The sequence below is a fragment of the Apteryx rowi genome, unplaced genomic scaffold, assembly GCF_003343035.1.
Source record: "Apteryx rowi isolate R43461 unplaced genomic scaffold, aptRow1 scaffold_200, whole genome shotgun sequence".
Taxonomy (NCBI): Eukaryota; Metazoa; Chordata; class Aves; order Apterygiformes; family Apterygidae; genus Apteryx; species Apteryx rowi.
Genome location: NW_020448309.1, coordinates 1,391,981 through 1,411,510, shown reverse-complemented (window position 1 = coordinate 1,411,510; position 19,530 = coordinate 1,391,981). Strand labels below are relative to the sequence as shown.

Here is a 19,530-nt window from a genome sequence, read left to right as displayed (position 1 = left end):
CACCCTGCACCCCCGGCACCCTGCACCCCTGACACCCCCACTACGCCCTGCACTCCCGACAAGCTCCACCCAGGTCCCCTGGTACGCCCTGCACTTCTGGCACACTACATTGCACCTGGTACACCCAGTACCCTCTGCACCCTCAGCATCCTGCGCACTCTGTACCCCCTGGATGCCCTGCACCCAGCACCACTGGTACACTCTGCTTCTGGCATTCTGAACCCCATGCACTCGGCACCCATCACTCCTGCTATGCCCTGCACCCCCAGCTGCCTCTACACCCTACATCAGGTATCCCCTAGACCTCCAGCACCCTGCATCCTTGACAGCCCTGTGCCCTCTGCACCCAGCACCCCACATCTGGGCCTCTCTGCACCCTGCACCAACTGCACCTCGCACCTTCTGTACCCTGCACCCCCTGCACCCTGCATCTCCTGAACACAGCCACCCCCTGAACTCCTTTGCACCCCGTAGACTGAGCACCCCCCACATCTTCCTGCACCCAGCACTTCCTGCACTTTACATCACCTGTACCCCCAGCGCCTGGCCCCCTCTGAAAACCCTGAACTCTGCACACCTTGCACCTTGCACTGCGTACACCCTGCATCCTGCACCCACTGCACCTGTACCCTGCACCCACACATCTCTGCACCAAAAAACATCCCTTGCACCCACACAGCCTGCATATGGCACACTGCACCCCTTGCATTGGGGAACCTGCACCAAGCAATGCACGTCTGGCACCTTGCACCCGGCAGCCCTTACACTGCCTGGCATGTACGGTGAACCCCACCTTCACCCTGGGGGGGATCCTTCCACCAGTACTGACATATCCTGAAACCCACCCTGTGCAGAGCCCCTGTACTGGCCAGCACATATCCTGCACCCCCATTTGCCTCCTCCATCCATGTAATTGGTCAGACACCCCCCCCCCAACTCCTGCATCCTTGCCTGTCTCCTCCCCTGCCCCTAGCTCCCCCATGCACGCTAGGCAGTGTCTCTTGACACCTCTTGCACCCTGGGGTCCCATAGGGACTCTCTGCATGCCCCACAGCACAGCTAGGCCAAGCCCACACGTACACGACCATTTCCCTGGCCATCCAGGCCTGGCTGCAGCCCAGGGCCACATTCCTCCTATTATTGGCTATGTTAAACACGGCCAAGGCAGGAAAAAGTGTGTCCAGGCTAGGGGTGAAGGCAGGTTGGGTGGCAAAGCCAGAGATCCCCCTCTGCCATGTGTCCTCCCTTCCTCAGGGCTGGTGAAAGTAGCTGTGCAGGATCCCTGGACACTCCCACAGGATGGTGTGTCTCCAGCAATCCCGAGGGCAGGATGGCAGCCTAGCCCGGGAAGGGCCAGCAGGTCCCAACAGGGACCCGACCTCCTGAGCCTCAGAGGATGCTACAGGGGCCAGACAAGGGACAACACGGAGGTCCAGCCCTGTTGGAGGTGCACTGTGGGTGTGAGAGGACCCTTGTGGGTGCAACAGGGACGTCATGCACCTGCTATTTTCTTTTTGCTCCCAGGACAATCACCAGTTTTGTGGTTTGGAGACAGCAGAGGTGGCACAGAGACTGATCTGGAAAAATGTCTGGAAATGAGACCAGAGCCAGTTTGACTTCTTAAACTCAGCACTTCTCCACCTGGCCTCAGTTTCCCCAGGTAAGGAGGTGCATGTGCTTTCATATTTTTACCCAGTGTTTTGATTTCTCAAGGTAAGACCTACACAGAACAGACAGCCCAAGGCAACATTGCAGGAGCCGATAAGCAACTTTCAACATGCAACATGAGACATGGTCCAGCGGCATGACTTTCTCAAGGGATGCCTTTATAAGATATTTATCTGGCCTGTCACCAAGTTGTCCTTTATAAGAGATAAGGTTGAGCCTTGCAGGCTGGAAAACCCCTTACCTTCACCAAGTTGAGCTCTGCTGGGTTGCAAGAGGATGCTAAACTGCCCCTGCAGCTCAGGTGCTTGTGCTGGCGGTGCTTTTGCTCTGTTTTGCCCTCCTGCATTGATGCTGAGCACTCAGTGCAGTATGCTGCAGGCCGTGCAATGCCAATCCAGCTGTGCAATGCCAATAAGGTTTGATTACATTCAGGCTGGATTTGAGCCAGTCCTGAAGGGTGAGATCTTCATCTCCTTCCTGCTTTTCATCCTTAGCCCACCAAAGGGCATTGCAGAGGGAAAGGAGTTATCTGAGTAAAAGTTTCAGAAAAGAAGGGCGATGTCTGAGCAGACAAATTTCAAGGGTGAGGCTAGTAAGTGTAAATCAGTACTGGAAAGAAATCTTCATTTATGTTAAGGGTGTTATGTGGGTCATGAGAGCTCCAGGTGAAACTCAGTGTGGCACCACCCCCAGACTTGATTTCAACCCATGGCTCCTTATTAAGAAAAGCCTTACAGGGCTGACCTTGGCCAAAGCAGACAAGCAGAGCACACTAGAGCTGACCTGTGCTTATGATACATGGGGGCACTTTTAATTCAATTACACCAGGGGGAATAAGCAGGACTTTTATTCTGGCAATTGTTGGTGAGAGCTGAATGCCAACATACAAGGGAGGTTGCTCACTATCCCGTGAGAGATGAGGATGCTGAATTCATTCCTATCAGCAGGGCCACTTTTCTGTCTTAGAGACAAATGTGTACGCAGAGAAAATGAAGAAACTGAGTTGCCATTGGATCTGCCTCACCATGGATGTCTTGGAGCCCACGGCAGTCAAGGGTGGGAAAGTTTCCATCATGTGCTGTAAGTCACTGGGAAGCTGCTTTTGTTTTCAGAGACTGAAACCATTTTGTTTCCAGAAATGCTGCAACCTGTTAAAGAAGATTCCCATGCTCTCAAAGAGAGGCCCGAGGGAGGTAGGAATATCATTGCTCTCTGTAATTACTCCAAGGTAGCTCCTCCACATACCAGTGAAAAATGCATTTTCCCCCCAATTCTTGTTTGTAATTTCTGTTTGAAGCTGTTTTTTTAAAAGATTCCAGCCCAGGGAATGTCCCTACACCAGTTTGGGGCTTCCCACCCAAAATGCCTGTGGCACTCAAGTTGTTAGAAAAGATTGCCTCCTGATAGCACATATTGCACTTCACTCTCTGCCAGAGAAACTCTGTCAGTCAGGTGTTCAAACAAAACATACTGCTCTCAGCAGAGATGGGAGCTGGGTTAGTCCATCCCAAAACTGGTCAAAGACACAAGCAAATGAGAAAAAGGACTTCTTTCATGTGCTGTCCCCCATCCTCCACTATTCCCCATTTCCCTTGTCCCCAGCAAGGGAAGGATCTCACACCAGCACTAATGGATTTCAAGATGTCTGGCTCTTTTCAGCCAGTTTGAACCATGGGGGCCCAGACTCCAGCTTTTCTCCCTCTAGAGAAGCTGAGCCCAGAGCATCTGCCAGGCATGTGCAGGGAGATGTGAGCTAGATCAGGCACCTACAGCTGCATTGGTGCAGCACTCAACCCGGGGGCGGGGGGGTCACCGTGTCATCTCCAGTAATATGGGACCAGACAGAGCATCTTGGGTGAGAGCCAGCGCAGTTCCAGGCCCTCTCCAAAAAAGAGTGTATTTGGATTTTCCAGAAGCTTTTGACATGGTTGTTCACCAAAGTTTCTTCAAGAAACTAAATTGTGTCAATGCTGTGCCACATGTTAAGGTGGGGTAATGCATAGCTTATTCTACCCAAGACAAGCATGTTCCCCAATCTCAGTGTTCAACTACTGGATTACCAAGAACTGACATGGAGAGTCATCACTACCATTCCCTGCAGTGTCCCTGTGCTGCCAACTGCTAGGTCAACCCTTCCCTCATACCGTGGTTCCTTGTACTAGGTGATTCTGCCCAGCCAGGGTGCTGTCGGGGGACATCCTCTTGGATGAGGGATCCTCATCCTCCACAGGGCTTCCACCCACTGCTGGTGCTCTCAGAGAGATTGCATAGACTGTGTGAGCTCCCTAATGCTTCAGGGTTGTCCTTGAAGTGTCAAAGCATGTCTCAAAATTTCCTTTTTCTGTGTGGTGGCTTAGTCATTGATTACCTGGAGTCCATGAGGATGCTGATGGGAGGCTTCACATTGCTCACTTGTGGGGAGAGTCATTATTGAATAACCCAGAATGCTGGATTTTGGTACATCCTGTCCCAGTGTCCTGCCCTTCTAAGAAGCTGGCTGAAGTGGCAACCTGCTGCAGCCTGCTGTGGTATGTTATGCTTGATGAAGATCGCATGCAATGCATTGGCATTCTCCATTAGCAGCAGAAAATTTGGAGCACCCAAAACAGCTGTGACAGCCCATAAATCTCCTTGCCATCAGCAATAGATACATGCACCACTAAAGTGATTTTGTATCATGTGGCCACTGTGGGTTTTTTTTCTCCCAGCCTAAGCAGCCTCCAGAAGTGAGCTGTGAAGGGAATTGTCACATGGACTATTCACAAGAGTAGGAAATGGCTTACCAGCTTGGGAAACCCCAGGCCAAAATTACGGACGCGTAGAGAAAGGACTTTTCCTGAACCCTGAGAGAGACCCAGCCTGTTGGAGACGTCCTTCATAGGAGTCTGTACCCTGGTGTACCCATCATCCCTGGCACCACAGCTTCTTGCCCTGTTGGCCGGGCTGCACCTCCAGCAAAGCACAGAAACACCTTGCAAAGGAAAAAGGCAGCTGAGTCTGTGTCAATTCTTTATGGGAGAAGAATGAAGAATGGGAGCAATCTTGGCCCTGATGAAACCTCTGACCATTGTCCTCAGCAGGGAGGGGGGATTTACCTCCTTTTTATGTGAGATTTTTGGAGAGATTCCTTTCCTTTACATGCTGTTTTTCCACTAAAAATTCCCATGCTGGGCACCCCACTGTCTTTATGAACAGGGTGAAGCACAGTTTCCCAAGACATAGATATTAGAGTGACACAGACAGACCTGCTCAAACACCCTGCTTCACCACTGACACCACAAACGAACCCTGGGATTTCCCTTTTTTGCAATAACAGGAGAAATGGGCCAGCATGGCCCCATGGTGGACTAGGGGAATAAATACAGGAAAGCTGAAGATGTACTCAGATACTGTGGTGGTAATGGCCTGATAAGTGTCTTGAACAGATAAAGCTGGTAGAAATTCAGGCATCATCAGATTGAAAGACAGGAAAATTGCTTAACTGATTATAATCTGCATCAGAAAGCTGAACTGGCAAAACTCCCAGCACCTGACAGGAAATCTGAGAGAGGGGTGACAACACCCCCCTGCCTAGCTGCTAGTCTCAGAGAGTGTCTTGCGTGTCTTGGGAAACCCTGCAATACAGCTCCCACTGCAAGACTGCCCTAACGACACTCTCCTTTTGATATTACTATCAAAGCATAAGAAAAGTGGTGCGCATCCTGCTGTCTGGGAAAGGCAGGGAAAGAGCCTGCCTTGGTGTGGTTTGCAGAGCATTCAAGTCCCGCTGTCTGACAGCAATAAGGGGAGGAAAGACTAGCGGGCCAAATTTACTGAGTAAAGCTTGTTTTACATAAGCTCAAAACTTCCATCAACAGCTTCGGCTACACCATCAAAGGCAACAACCTGACATAAAAGGTTTTCCTAAATTAATACTAAGAAGTATTAAGCCATGCTTTGACACTTCAAGGGGCTCTGCAGAGCTCACAGAAGCTCTGCAGCCTCAGCAGGTTGGAGCCCCACAGCAGACGAAGTCTTCCCCGGCAGCACCCAGGCGCAAGAAGCTGTGGCATGAGGGAAGGGTTGACCTGGCGGCTTGGAACATGGGGGAGATTGCTCCAGGCTGATCTGCCCATTCCAGACTGCCTTGGGTGGGGAATGTTGTTTCAGACCTGGGGAGTTTCCTCGCTGCAGGGCCAGGAGTAGGTTTGTTCCCAGGGCTGCAGAGATGGGAGGCAGAGGAGCAGTGGTTACCCTCTTTGCAGTGTTCTTCACAGCCACAGTTGCTCCATGTGCAAAGACAGACCAGGAAAGTATGGAGAGGGAATAGTCCAAGCTCTGGTAACCCTTTGCAGCTTAATGGTCACACAGGGCATTTTCAGGAGTGCCTTCTGGCAGCATGGGGCTCGCATACATGGAGGGCTGAGATAGCAGAGAGGTCTCCCACCGCCTGTTGCTCTTCCACTCGCTCTCTAAGACATTTTGCAGAAAGAATTTGCTCCTCTCAGTGGGCAGACGCCACACGGCTTTATTATCCTATAGCAAATGCCCTGGCAAATAGTCTACCAGGAGAGTCTGCAAACACATGAGAATGACTAAGACTGACAGGTTTCAGCAATATATGATAATTTCTGTAATGCTGGCTGTTTTAATACCTCAAATGTTCCTTGAGACATCCCTGAAATGCCACTGAGTTTGCTATTTACACCCAGTGAGATTAGGCAGAAGTAGCTGACTTCTGCTCACTGCCCATTCCTGGGCACGGATATATTTACTGCTTTTATACAGAGTAAGTGTAAGAGCTTCAAGGAGAGGCACGGAGAGAATGGGAGGTGAGGGCAGATACAGAGGGGCTTGCCTGAGAAGTTAGAAGTACTGGAGAGGCAAGGGTGAAAATTCTCTTTTTATTCATTCATTTCTCCTTCAGAACAGGCCACGGAGCCTAAAAAATGGGCATTAGAACAAAACTGCCAGGCAGCTGCTCAGCTGCATTTTGGGTGACCCGCAGAGTGGTGGAGGGCTGTCCCCATAAATGGCCCTAATCTGGGGACACCCCAGGGTCGGAAGCAAACACAGTCTCTCTCAGCATGAGGATTGACCCTTTTTTCCTTTTTCCCACCCACTGAACAGGCTACATCAGGGCTCATGGGCACTGGCAGGCACATGCTAGGCATCCCCCAATTCTTCAGCAGTCCTTGTGCCCAACAGTGTGCACAAACATCAGTCAAAGGTTTGTTTTGAATAGCTTTAAAATATTTCATTTCAATGTAAAACATTACAATTGTTTGTGCTATAATCTTGTCTCTTTCCTCCTCCTTTTGTCCTGAAAGTGTGTGTGTGTGGGGGGGGGGTGCAGAAGGGAGGGTGATGGGAGATAACCAAGCTAGTATTGTTTTGTTCTGATTTCAGCAAAAACTCAAGAATGTAAAACCCCGTCCTCTTGCAACAAAAGACTAGGTTGCAATCGGAAACATGTTGCTTGCAAAATTTCATACAGATTTAGGAATATCCTCTGCTTTAAGGCTGTTGAGAAGGTGTTGGCCAAAGATGGAGATGAAAGAAAGCCACATAATGAAGGTAACCAATGATGCACCTTTGGTATTAAATTGTTGCAGCATATCTTTAGCAAAAAGAGCCTCATGGAGCGTGTTCAGAACAAGCCCAGCCCTGAACACAGTGTCAGCATCTCACCACAGATGATACACAAACAGAAGAGAGGCTCTGTTTATTTGCAGCATAACTGAACCAGCTCCAGGTCTAATGGGATAGACACTTTTGTGTGGCTAAAGGACAAACCATGCTCCAGCTCTTGCCCAGCTTCAGTTCCTCCGCATAGCTTGCTCTTCTAGATGAGGATAAGATATTGCATGTTTTGAAAGCGAGAGCTTCTTTCAGTTGGTGAAATCTGCCTCCTACTCGCAGCAATAGGCACCTTTACCACTGACCGGATCCCTCACCCAAACCTCCTACAAGCCAGTCTGTGCCAGGGCAGGGTGGTCCAGCCAGGCTGAGGGATTTCATCGCCCTTTCTCAGGGTTGTGAGACAACAAGCTGGATGGGTTTGCTTGGCTGTGTTCATCCAGGGGCATTTGTGCCACGCTGCTGCCATGTGGCCCGGCAGGAGCAGGAGCTATTTTGGTGGAGGTCTCTCCAACGCTAATGCAGGAGATGTCAGCATGAGACAGGGGAGCTGTCAGCCCAGCAGGAGCTCTGTGTTACTGGCCTTCCACATCCGGCAGCTGAGAAGCGAACAGAGCTAGTGTGTGATGGAGGAACTGGTACTGCTCGCTCGTCTGGATCATCCCACCTCTGCAAAGGGAAAAGCAAGTCCCTTCTGACACCTAATCAAAGCACAGAAACCCTGTCTAACCCCATAGCCTGCTCCCTGCCTGGATCATGCGCGCACAAATATTCCTGCTTCACCTGCCATGTCTGGATTCATCAGAAACAGGCCCCAGAGCTCCCCAAAGAGTATTTGGATTTAGAAGCATTGCTGGCTTGTTCAAAACACAGATTAGCAACAGATTCAGCTCTAATTTTACTGGCACTTAGCTTTGAAAAATGGAAAAATTAAGCATCTCTGAGTTTGGAGGGCAGCAGTGTCTGCAAGGAGGTTGGAGGCTGTGAGGTTTAGTAGCTGAGCTGGAAGAAGCAGACAAGCTGGCAGGTTCATAGCCGCTCTCCCTCATTTTCTCAGATTCCCAGACCTACAATAATCCTCACAGCAAAACTGGCCCAGCATGGGGGAATCATTTGAAGTCTCCATATCTGCATTTTTCAGCAGCCCTTCCAAATTTTTCATCAAAAATTGGCTCCCTACCTCCATGTCATGCCAGTCCCCACACCCTTCCCACATCTCTCCTTCCAGACTTTGTACTCAGGAGGACTGTCCAAGGAGCAGGCCTGTCATTGCCTTGAGTACTCACCTATCTATACGGAGATGGCACACGATTCCCAGGATATCCACCTCTCCCGTGTCCTTCAGCTGCTGGCAGCCAATCCTGGTAGCGATAAAGCAGCCCGTCCGGCCAATTCCTGCGCTGCAGGACAACAAGAGCCAGGTCAGACACAGGTATCCTGAACCCAGCAACAAAATCTGCTGCCCAGACCCTGGTTCAAGCTGGCCAACTGGTAAGCTGCCATAAGTTCTTCCTAGAGGGATGGTGGGGTCCTGTGCCAAGCTGTCAGGCCATCTTTCTTAGCCAGGCACCAAGAGTCTTGGGCTGGCCCCATTTTTCCTGTAGCAAGGGGGTCATGCCATGTTGCACAGCCCAGGTGAGGTGGCTTTGGAAGCACATGGCTAGCCTGTGCCCTCCATCCCTGCACAGTGCAGAGATCACGGCAACCTCTTCGCCTCCTCTCCTAGCCATGGTCTAATCCCAGGAACAAAACGGCTTGTCTTGAGGTGGGAAAGCCTGCAGCATCATGCTGTCTGCCTTTGTGGCACAACAAGAGGACTGTGTCACACAGGAATGACTGGATGCTCTGCTCTGCTGGCCCCAAAATCATTTAGCAGCGATGTGAACCAGCAAGATGCTTTGGAAGATACACAGAGGTCACCCCCTCCAGGAGGGATCCCTTGAAAAACAGCTTCACAGCTGAGCCACAAACTGTGCACACTGCAGGGGAAGCAGGAGCCTGAGCCATGGATCTGCCATGGATCTGTTGGCTAGATCCAGGACCTTGCATAGCCCTGGAGACTCCAGAGCAGCACTCCCGACAGGAGGTGTTCATAGAGCCAGGTGGATACCAGGCTTCCTTACGGGGCAGTGGTAGCTCTGCACCATGTGAATATGGCTATCCCCATGCCAGGACAGGATACCTCTGCAATGGTGGTGTCATGCCCTGGAATTTCTGCATCACAGTGGGAATGGCTCGCAAGCAAGCACACATGAGATTTTCCCAGTTGGTATTTTCAGGCTGACCCCAAGGTTAAGGACATGCAGGGGCTCAGGCAAGGGGAAGGCTCTTACCTGCAGTGCACGATGATGGGCCCTGGGTTGGCTACAGCCTGCAGAGTCTCCTCCACCTTGGACACCAAGTGCAGCAGGGGCTTGGCCGACTCAGGTGTCTGCTGGTCCGGCCAGGAAGGGAAGAAGATGTGTTTGACCTGGCGGCATTCACCTTCAAGCTTCCCCAGGTCAGGAGAGAGAGAAATCAGGATGCGGGAGCACAGATACACAGGGCTGGGCCAGCAAAAGTGTGGAGTCCAGCTCAATTAGGGGCCACGTAGCTTGCGCCCATCTTATCTGCCTTTCTCATTCCTGCCAGAGACCCAAGGGAGAGCCGAGGGCCAGGGACACTCCTGGGTCATTTCCGAGCACCCTGCTGGGGTGAGACCCAGCCATGCCCCAGCCACCCTCCTTGGACCCCATGTGGGAGCTGCAGTGTGCCCTGACCATGTCTCTGCTCGGAAAGACAGGACCAGATGCAGCATGTCCCAACATTGTCCCCACAGTCCAGGCAGAGTCATCAAGACCGTGTTGGCTAGTGTCAGCCCATGGTGGCTAAGAGAGCTGAATGGGCCAGAGCCTGTTGGTACAGTGCAAGCAGCAACAGACTAGTCTAGAAGCCCTCTCCAGTCTGACCCTCTCTCCTCTTTCACTTGAGACTGGGACCTTCCTGGGTCCTGCTCTCCTTCAGCCGCTGCCAGGCAGACAGGAGCTCTGCAGACCCCTCCTTTGGCTGGGAGCACATGAGACCCAGTTCTCCAAGACACAGACCCTCCACAGTCCTTACACACAGCACTGCCATCTTGCTACAGAGCCCATGGGTGTCCCAAACACTGCTAGGCCCTGCTGGACACCCTATCTTGCCCCCATCAAGGGACTTGAACCCACCTGGATGGAGAGGTCCCGGACCACGTACTCCACACACTCGCTTACCCCCTGCACACAGATGGTGAAGGGGCCATAGGTACCCTCCTTCTCAGGCCAGTAGTGGACACATTTCTGAAGGCAGAAGGCAGGGTTTGTGACTGTGGCAATGCCCAGGGCATCCACTGGGTGTCTGATCTACACTTAGATCAGGAAGAGGCATCACTTTGGGTAGAGGGGCAGGGAAGCTGGGGAAGGTGGATGCAGACTGATACAGAAGGGAGCATAAGGAAGGGACAGATCCCCCCTCCTAACCATCTGATCCCTCTGCACTCTCTCCCTGCCCTCCCATATTGGTTTCAGGCCCCAGAGCTACAGCGGCTCTCCCTGGCCCCACAGGAGCTGTGCCTGGGCCCATCCGCATCCACTGGTGGGATCCAGGAGGATCCAGCCTGCCTCGTTGAGGGCACAGGGACCTACTACAAGGGATGCTGTGCCAGCCAGGGGTAGAAGGGAGAGAGGAAAGGACTGGGAAGGAAAGGGGGAAGATCCCCTCAAGCTGGTGCTCCTGGAAAAGGGACAAGGTCTTAGGAGGTGGGGTTTCCAGCCAGTACCTTGCAGGGGCAACTGCAGCAAAGAGCTGTGTGGTCAGGCCACTACAGAGTGGCACAGCACTGCCTACTCCCATCCCAGCCTGGATCCACCATCTGAAAGCTCCCAGTCCTGGAGGAGAGCTGCTCAGTGCCAGAGGGACACTGCTCACTGCTGGCTCTGCTCTGTCTCCCAGGGGATGCCCTAATTCTCCTTATCCTATTATCTGGCTAGCAAAGCATGCCCAGAGTGGGAAGAGGCCACGTGACAAGGAGAAGCTTTGCTGGGTGGTGCAGGAGTGCAGCTGTGAGTCTCATCTCCTGCATGTGTGGTAGGTCAGGAGATGCCCTCTGAGAGCAGAGCAGAGAAAGCAAGCAGGTGCTCAGACCGCTTGCTCCACAGCCATGTTTGCTCTCACGTAACCCTGTTACCGTTGCTATTCTCCCACCCTATCCTTCACTCCAGGCTGGGGTGCTGTGCCCGTTCAAGGGAGGGACAACGGTACCTCTTTGCGTTCCTGGAGCTTGGTTATCATGACGATGAGAGGTGTCTCCTCCTGCCACACCATCTCCCAGAAGTCAGTCACAGTGTTCAGCATGGGCCCTTGCGTGGCAATGTACTCCCGGGCGCGCCCCGCATAGCCCTGCCAAGCACATGGGTCCTGTCAGTGATGCTGAGGAGGAGAGCCTGACACGCAATGGGAGCCTGTCTCCGAGGTGCCCCAGCCCTCATTGTGCTCATCTTCCTCTACAGGTGAGAGGCTGAGCCACACTGGGTCTTTCCCTACTAAACCTATCCTTCTTTATTCTGTGAAATGCCTTTATAGGCATTATTAGGAATTACCAGGCATCTCTGTCCTCCTGGTCAGGCTGTGAGAGCAATCCCATGACAAGATGTATATTCAGGCCCCTTGTAAGCGTCCCCAGGTTATTGGTGTGACAGCACCCAGCTTGATGGACACTCTGGGGAGGCATAGCTCTTGCAAGGAGAGGCATTTCCTGATGGCAGCATTTGCTCAAGGATGAGCAGAAGACATTGAGCCCTGTTCTGGCTGGGACCTGGGATAATCCTAGCTGGGTCCCACCTCCCCTGCCTCCATCCCAGGCCCATGAGGGGACATGGCAATGCCCACCATCAAGAAGGCTGGGTCTGGTGATGCCTGAAAGTGGTGCTTGGCACAGGCTAGATACAAAGGCTCCTGCCCTGATTCTGTCCCAGACTGTTTCACAACACCAAGCATCCACTTCCTCCCCAGTCACTTCCTACCCCAGTATAAAATTGCCAGGAAAAAAAAAAAAGGCTTGGAGATATTTTGAGTCCTGCTCAGGTCCCAGTACAAACTGCTCCACACAGCAGCTTCATGGTCTGCCCTGCTGGCACAGCAGAGGGGAGAGTGCTTAGCGACACCAAGCCCAGGCCTGGGCAAAGGTACAGAGGTGTGGAAATACCTTCTCCCAGGGTCAGCTCCCAGCTCTGTGCATGGCCAATTGCAATTTAGCAGTGCAGTGAGGAGTCTGAGGGACTCCACTGAGGATGCCACCGTGGGAGGCTGGGGCATGATGAGGGGCCACCCACAGTGCCCATGGTCTTTGGAAAAGCAGTGCACATGGCATTGCAGGCTGAGCTTTACGGCTTTGCCAAGAGGGATCTGTATTAAAGACTCATCCGAAAAACTCTGTGATTTCAACCTAGATCTTCCCAGCAATCCTATTTACAGATTGGTCCCACAAGCAGTTGCACTGGCCCAGACAAGAGGTAGGGACAGTTTGTATAGTCCTTTTCTCATGCCTCAATTCTGCTTTTTTTTTTTGGAAACATGATTTTCCATTCAGAAGGACACTTGCTGTAAGGCCAGGAGGCTTATTCGGAGAGTAAGTGGAAGGGAGATTATGAAATACCAATTCCAGACATGGATCTGTGGTCACACAGATGTGCTCGGATGTGTGCATATATATGTGCATGTGTGTGTGAGAGAGAGAGAGAGAGAGAGAGATGGGCAGTGTTTGTGCATTTTTGTTATCACACATGTGAGACAGAGAGGGAACCACGTGCTCACGGACACCCTGATGCACTTTTGCAGGGGTAGTGGTGTCACCGGCTGTGAAGCAGCCAATCACACAGTACTGCATCTGGGCTGCACGCTGCCAGACTGTTTCAGATAAGACTACACTAAAGACCCTGTCTTCTGCTGCCCATGTTCAAACCTTTACTGGGGGCCAGCAATCCTCAGATCCTCAGATCCAGCTCTTAGGCATCATGCTCCTGTGCCCAAAGTGCTCCTTTGATCTTCAGGACTGCTGGCAACTTGCACAACTCCACAACTCTTTGGATCACATCCATGAGCACCATTTGAAAAGAAATGCTACTAAATGGCTTCCAGCTCTGATGTGAATTCTCAAAACACCTGGGTACATCTGTCATGCCAAAGGGCTCTTTTGTGGCCTAGTTTTCTGAGTCCTGCGTTCCCAAGCTCTCCTTTCTGCCCATAAGCCTGGGGCGGCTGCAGCCCCACCTCTGTTTCCCAGTGCTCCAGGCCTGTTACAAGAAGACTGATAATGAAATGAGGTGAAATGCTTAGAAAGAAGCTGACCAACGAGGCAAAGTTGCTACCTGGCTGACACAAAGCAACCTGCTTTGGGGTGATACCTGCTCCAGGAGAACACATAAGACTACAGCCTGGAAGGGGTTGTTTGCATGGGAAGACACTCATCATAAATCAGGCTGCCTGCAGCAAAAGCCTTGAGCCTGAGGATTTCTGAGTCTCTGGAAAGAGACCCCTTTTGGTGTCAAAGATGAGCCATATCCCCCCTTGGCAGGTTTGTTTTGGGGAAATTGCAACAAACCCGCTGAGCAGAGAGGAAATTCCTGGATGCATAAGGATTTAACAGTACTGGGCTGTCATGGTCCATTGACACAATGTGCCTCCTGCAGATGTGAACTGCCAATAGCAGAGCCCATGATAGCAGCCTTACCAGACAGTGGGCTTGTGCATGAAGATAAGAGATGGAGAAGTCACTGAAAAGAAGCCCATACGTACTATCTGCTCGCCAAGGAAGCGTGAACCAAGAGCAGCCCACCCCATGTGGCTCTCCTAGCAAGGGGAGTGAAGTGTCTGCGCTGCACAGATGGAGCTGCATCTCTGCAGCTCAGATAAGAGCAGTAAGTTCAGACTCAGTTTGAAACTGTGAGGTATCCTGCAAGAGTTGTATACGTCTGACTCAGGACATGTCAGGGGTCCTTGTGGCACAGGGAGAGAAGCCACCATGAAGGCATCAGTGCCTTGCAGGCTACCAGAGGGCAGGTGGGACCAACCACTCCAGTGCCAACTGTGCAAAGGGTGTTTCCAACCCTGTGAATCCTGTCCCACAGCCTGGACCTATGCTGGGCCCTTTACCCAGGTGGTCCTCAGACCCCCAGCCTTACATACTGGAAAGACTGAGTGCAAGGTGGTGTGCTCTGGCTTCCTTAGCTCTCATCCTAGGCTCACCCTGGGGCAAGTGTGGGATGCTGCATGACAGGCAGTGCCCCTGACATGCATGTCCCAATGTGGCACCTGCAGCAGCAAGGGGCTTGCAACATGATGCCTTGTAAGACATGGGCTGCAGGACATGGGGAGCCCCCAGATCTCCAAACAGCCAGAATACTCACCGTGATGTAGTTGGCATTTATGTAGCTGTCTTCTTCCTGGTTCCTTGCCCTCCTGAGACAGACCCGGCTCTCGGGATCTAAAAGACATGGCAAGAATTAACCTTGAGACTGTTTTCCAGAGCCATGCCCCTGCCCAGCCTCTCTGACTCAGCTCCAGAGTCTGGAGGCTGAGTCCTCCCTGCTCCTTGCCATACTTGGAGCTACCTGAACCCTCCCTATGACATTCTCTTAGCCCCCTTCTTGCCCCACTTCACCCTGACTCCCATGGTGGCATAAAGCCAGCCCTGCCCTAACCTGCCCACACTGCAATGAGCATGTGGGGCAACTCACCTGCCAGGCAACAACCCCCCAGAGCCTTCCCACCATGCCTGAGAAGTCCTCCTACAATGTCCTCAGCTTTCTACTCCCCCAGCGATGTGCCCTTGAGACACATGGGGCCCCACAGCAGCAGGGAGTAACCCAGGCTGGGATGTCATATGCTGCACAGCCCAGGGCTACACCTCCAGAAGTCCCCAAGGAGCAGCTCCCTGCATATCTTCCTATAACACAGCGTACAACCCCTGCACCATGTCATCTAACCCCTGCAACATAGGTAGCAGTAACAGACACAACAGGGGCACCAAGGGGCACTCAGGAGCACCTGCTCTGGTGCCAGGGCTCCTCTGACTCACACCTCTCTCTCACACCTCTCTCTCACAAGTATACGCACACACACACACCTGCACCTCCCCACATGTGTTGTGAATGTGCACATGGGTGAATGTGCACAGGTGAGACAGAGGGAGGCAGTGTCACCTACTGGGGAGGATGGTTTTGTATCTGTCCTTGGAGGCACGTCCAGGGATCTCCAGCTCCTCTGGATTGACGAAATTGGGTGGGATTTTCTGCAGGGGGGAGAACAACTATGAGGAAAGATGCCTTGCCGTTGCTTGTGTCTCCTTGTCACAGCAGAGCCAGTCCCACATACCAACCTTCAGACAATAAGACACTGACCCAGGGACCTACTAGCATCACCAGAGAGGTCATCTCCTGGGACAACCCCTGTCCTTACCCCAGATGTGGCAGGACACCTTCCAGAGATGCCAACTTGGGAGAGCACCTTGGCCACAGGAGGGCAGGCCAGGTTATCCAGGGACCTGTGTGCTCCAAGGAATGAACAGCCAGGGTTCCTGGGGCACCTGAACCCCCTTTTGTCCCCATAGCCCTCCCTGGTCACAGGCACTGTAGGGCACAGTTGACTCAGAGCCTCTGTCACCTGCAGGGTAAGATGTCCAGCCACTGCCAGTCCCCACTGGGCTGTGGTCCCCACTGCAAGAGCTCCCATAGCAGTGCCATTCCCCACCAACCCTCATGCAAGGAGGGAGAAAGGAGGCGAATGTCTCACTGAAAACTCCTCCTGGAGCTCCGTTAGGCTCTGAGCGCGTTGCTGGAGCTCCTCTTTCCTCAGCATGTGGCTGGATGTCCTCAGGAATTTCAGTGTGATGTCCCGCGGTGTGCAGACAGGCTGGATGGGCTCCACGCTCCCCAGTGAGCTCATGTCCAGCATCAGCGACACGTTGGAGCCCCTCCTGCAAAGCAAAGGGGTACCTTGACCCCCTGCTTGGCTCCCCACATGGGTGCAGGGCCCAGGTTCTGCCACTCCAGGAGAGGCAGACAGCTCATCCTTCCACAGCTTCAGTTAAAACTGCCCCACACCAAGCAAAAGCCAGACAGAGAATAACACAGGGTGAAGAAAGGGGACAGGTAGAGAACTCAAAAGACAGTGGGGTTGGTGTACAAGGACACCCTATGGAAACAACTGTTCTTTTGGTCATTTTCCTGGAAAGAGCCCAAAAGATGCTGTCCAGATTTGATCAAGGCTGGGTTAGGGGGTGGTCATGGCTGCCTCCACATTTGGAACTGGCAGCTGCACAAATCGTCAGGCAGTGGGCTGGGCCAGGGGAAGGAAGCCTGGGGAAGTCCAAACCCTGGACCAGAGCTGAGTCGGCAGGTGTAAAGCATACAGCTGTGCTGAACTCTGGAGGAGCAGGCAGTGCTGCAGGTCCCCCCTGAGGGTCGGGCTGCCTGCCTCACACCTCAGAGGACAGGCAGTGCCAGCGCCACCAGTAGGATGCACGCTGCAGGCACCATTCAACCCGGTCATGCTCACCTCTCCTGAAGACGCACATGCTTCTTAGCAGAGGGACTGGGCTTGTCCGTCTTGTCCATGTCTCCCCTGGCTGCCTGGGTTGTCAGGCTGCCGTTATGAACTCTGGAGCACGCCAAGCAGGCCTGTACCATGCTGTGCCAGCCACAAGGCCCTCGTCCTGAAGCACGGAGAGTGGAAAGGGGTGGCACTCGACAGCCATGGAATCAAGGAGCCATTTGAAAAAAAGCAGCTGGAAAATACAAGACAGATCTGAGAGACACCATAAAGATAGGTGAACCCCCTTACTGAGGGCCCACAATGAGACTTTTCCTAAGCAAGGGACAAGTTTGTGGTTCTATGTTGCCCTGGCACCAGGGCATTCCATCCCAGCATCCATGGGGCAAAGCAGGTGTCAGAGGTCAGCTCCTGGCATGTTCACTCTCTGGAACCCCCCACAGGCCATGTGAGCACATGCTGGTGACCTTGGGCATGACAAGGGGTTGAAGTCTGCTTGCACTGAGTGGAGGAAGCCCATTCCCTGTGCTGACAGAGCATGGTTCTGGTTTGGGGGAGCTAAAGTTGCTCCCAGCCTCCCCAGGAAGGACACACTGCCACATGCCTCCAGCCCTTCCCTGGGATGCCTGCTTTGGCTTGGGGACATGATGGGGAGGAGGGACAGCTGGGGGGTCCACCTGAACAGCATGGTCCACCAGACCACACAGCCCAGGGCCATCCCAGCCAGCCAGCACTCAGCAGGTGAGATATGGATAAGCTGTAAGCTACCTGGCTGCAGACTGGGCGAGGAGGGCACCAGGCTCTCAAGCCCAGGATGGCCCTGGAGACAGGCAGCTGAGTGCATCACAAGGAGCCTGGCCAGCTCCCACTGTTAGGAGACATTGGGATGCAGGCAGCAGGGTCAGACTGGTACCCTGAACAGCCACACAGCACTGGTGAGGAAGGGGATCATCCTTGTAACAGCCTCCTCCGTCCCCTAGGTCTCGGTAACCGACCAGAGGAAACAGCTTTAAATGGGTGGTTGGTTGAGCAAGAGGCTATAGGGTAGCTTGGCTGGAGAAGGGTGCCAGGGCTATACCACCATCGTCCCTGGGACATCAGCCCCCGGCAAGGGTGGCAGGGCCCTCACTCCCAGCCCTGGTTGCCATTCCCCAGAGGACCTTGTCACTTGTGGGTAATGAAATTTCACCTCTGGGCAGTTGTGGGCACAGCTCCTTATAGCACAGGCAGCACCTCAGGGACCTCAGGGCTTCTTGCCCCCAGCACCCTCCATGCTCAGGAATCACAGTAAGGCGATGGACCCCATGGGATGTGGGAAGCTCAGCACAGATTGGGGTGCCCAGATACCCACAGCATCTCCAGGAGGTCTTTCAGAGGACCACCCCCAGCCCAGCCCCATGTGGGCCCTTGCCTGGATACAGACAAACCCAGCGTAGGCTTTGTGCATGGCCACATCCAGGGAGGAGTACAGAGCCTAGCACAGATCCCTGGGCAGCTGTGGCTGGGCAGAAAGGGAATCCGTTCACGGTCCTTTCTCCTAAGCAGAAGCCATTCCCCATGACTCCCTGCTGTCTGGGGGCATTTCTGTCCCAGAAAGCAGCCCATTCTCAGGGCATCAATGCCACTGTCACCATATGCACCACCACCATGCCCCATCAGGGCACTCTGAGGAAGTTGTGCCGCCAGGGTATTCCTGGGCTCAGGTGGGACAAAAACAGCTGCTCCCCAGGAGCCAAGGCACCAAGGGGAAGACCCTAGCCGGAGACAGCAACAGCCTCCAACCCCAGAAGCCATCCCCTCACATGCCAGCCAAGAAACATCTGGGAGATGCCCCAACCAAGCTGTTGGCACTGCAGGGTGGCACTGGGAAGAGCCTCAGCTCCTGCCACCTGGCAAGGAGAAGGTTCCCCATCACCCATACCCAATCCCAAGCCAGTCATCCCAGCCCTGTCCCGGGGCACCTGCATTGCTCCATGAGTAAGCACATGCCCACACCCTGTAAGGTGTCCAGGGCCTGGTACCGGTAGCAGGGCTGCCATCTCCAAAGGGCAGCATGGGGCCCCCAGGACCTCCACCTACAGGCTCAGGGGCTGCCTACCTTATGCCCCAAGGCATGGGCTCCGCAGGCCTGCAAACGCCGCGTGCGTCAGTGTAACACCACGGTTTGAAAGTGTTCAGGAAGCTGCTTATCAAAGGAGCTGCTGCCTCTGCCGCTTCCTCTCCCTCCTTCTCCCCCACCCTGCCTGCCGCCCACACACATACCGGCCACATCGGCTGCAGCTTCGCTCCGCCGGGCCGCCCGCAGCCCTGGCTCCACTCCTCGCCAGGGAACCCCCAGCTTGCCTTGGGGCCTACGGACACAGCCCAGCCTCCCCCAAAATCTCGGGGTGTCTCTATGGGCATCTCCACCAGGCCTGGTGGGGCTCTCCCAGGATGGTCTCTGTGCCAAGGCCCCCTCCAGCCTGGTGAGGGTGGGACCTGCACCTGGCTGTGGCCAGCACCTGCAAACGGAGGCATAGAGGGATGGGTGTGAGCAGAGCCCTGGTGCTTGGGCCTCTGGCAAAAGGGTCAAAGCACGGTGTTTCACGCACCCTGCATGGCACAGTGGTACTGCCAGACACACTGTAACTCTGTCCTGCAGGGTGCCGGGACGCGTCCTCCAACTCACCATCCCTGCTGCTGTGG

At 53.6% G+C, this 19,530-nt stretch overlaps 1 protein-coding gene across 2 annotated transcripts; it reads right to left on the bottom strand.

Annotated features, from left to right (window-relative positions):
- Positions 1–6,537: 6,537 nt before the first annotated feature.
- Positions 6,538–19,045, bottom strand: PTPN7 (protein tyrosine phosphatase, non-receptor type 7). 2 transcript variants are annotated; one of them, XM_026063798.1, is made up of 10 exons: positions 18,944–19,045; positions 16,852–17,080; positions 16,087–16,270; positions 15,502–15,586; positions 14,703–14,779; positions 11,560–11,697; positions 10,488–10,598; positions 9,621–9,778; positions 8,574–8,687; positions 6,538–7,956 (listed from the first exon to the last, which is right to left on the bottom strand). In XM_026063798.1, the coding sequence occupies exons 2-10, from the start codon at positions 16,980–16,982 to the stop codon at positions 7,863–7,865; spliced, it is 1,092 nt and encodes a 363-aa protein (XP_025919583.1). In that variant the 5' UTR covers positions 16,983–17,080; positions 18,944–19,045; the 3' UTR covers positions 6,538–7,862. The 2 variants fall into 2 exon arrangements, with proteins under 2 accessions (XP_025919583.1, XP_025919584.1); XM_026063799.1 differs by having other exon boundaries at positions 9,621–9,718.
- Between the last annotated feature and the right edge of the window lie 485 nt (positions 19,046–19,530).

Bases quoted from the DNA above. Each gene is read 5' to 3' on its own strand.
- PTPN7 (XM_026063798.1), bottom strand. From the start codon at position 16,982: ATGGTACAGGCCTGCTTGGCGTGCTCCAGAGTTCATAACGGCAGCCTG. The intron at 9,779-10,487 runs GTGGGTTCAAGT...GACCTGGGGAAG, and splicing joins TCCGGGACCTCTCCATCCAG to CTTGAAGGTGAATGCCGCCA. The intron at 7,957-8,573 runs GTGAGTACTCAA...TTCCCTTTGCAG, and splicing joins TGCCATCTCCGTATAGATAG to AGGTGGGATGATCCAGACGA.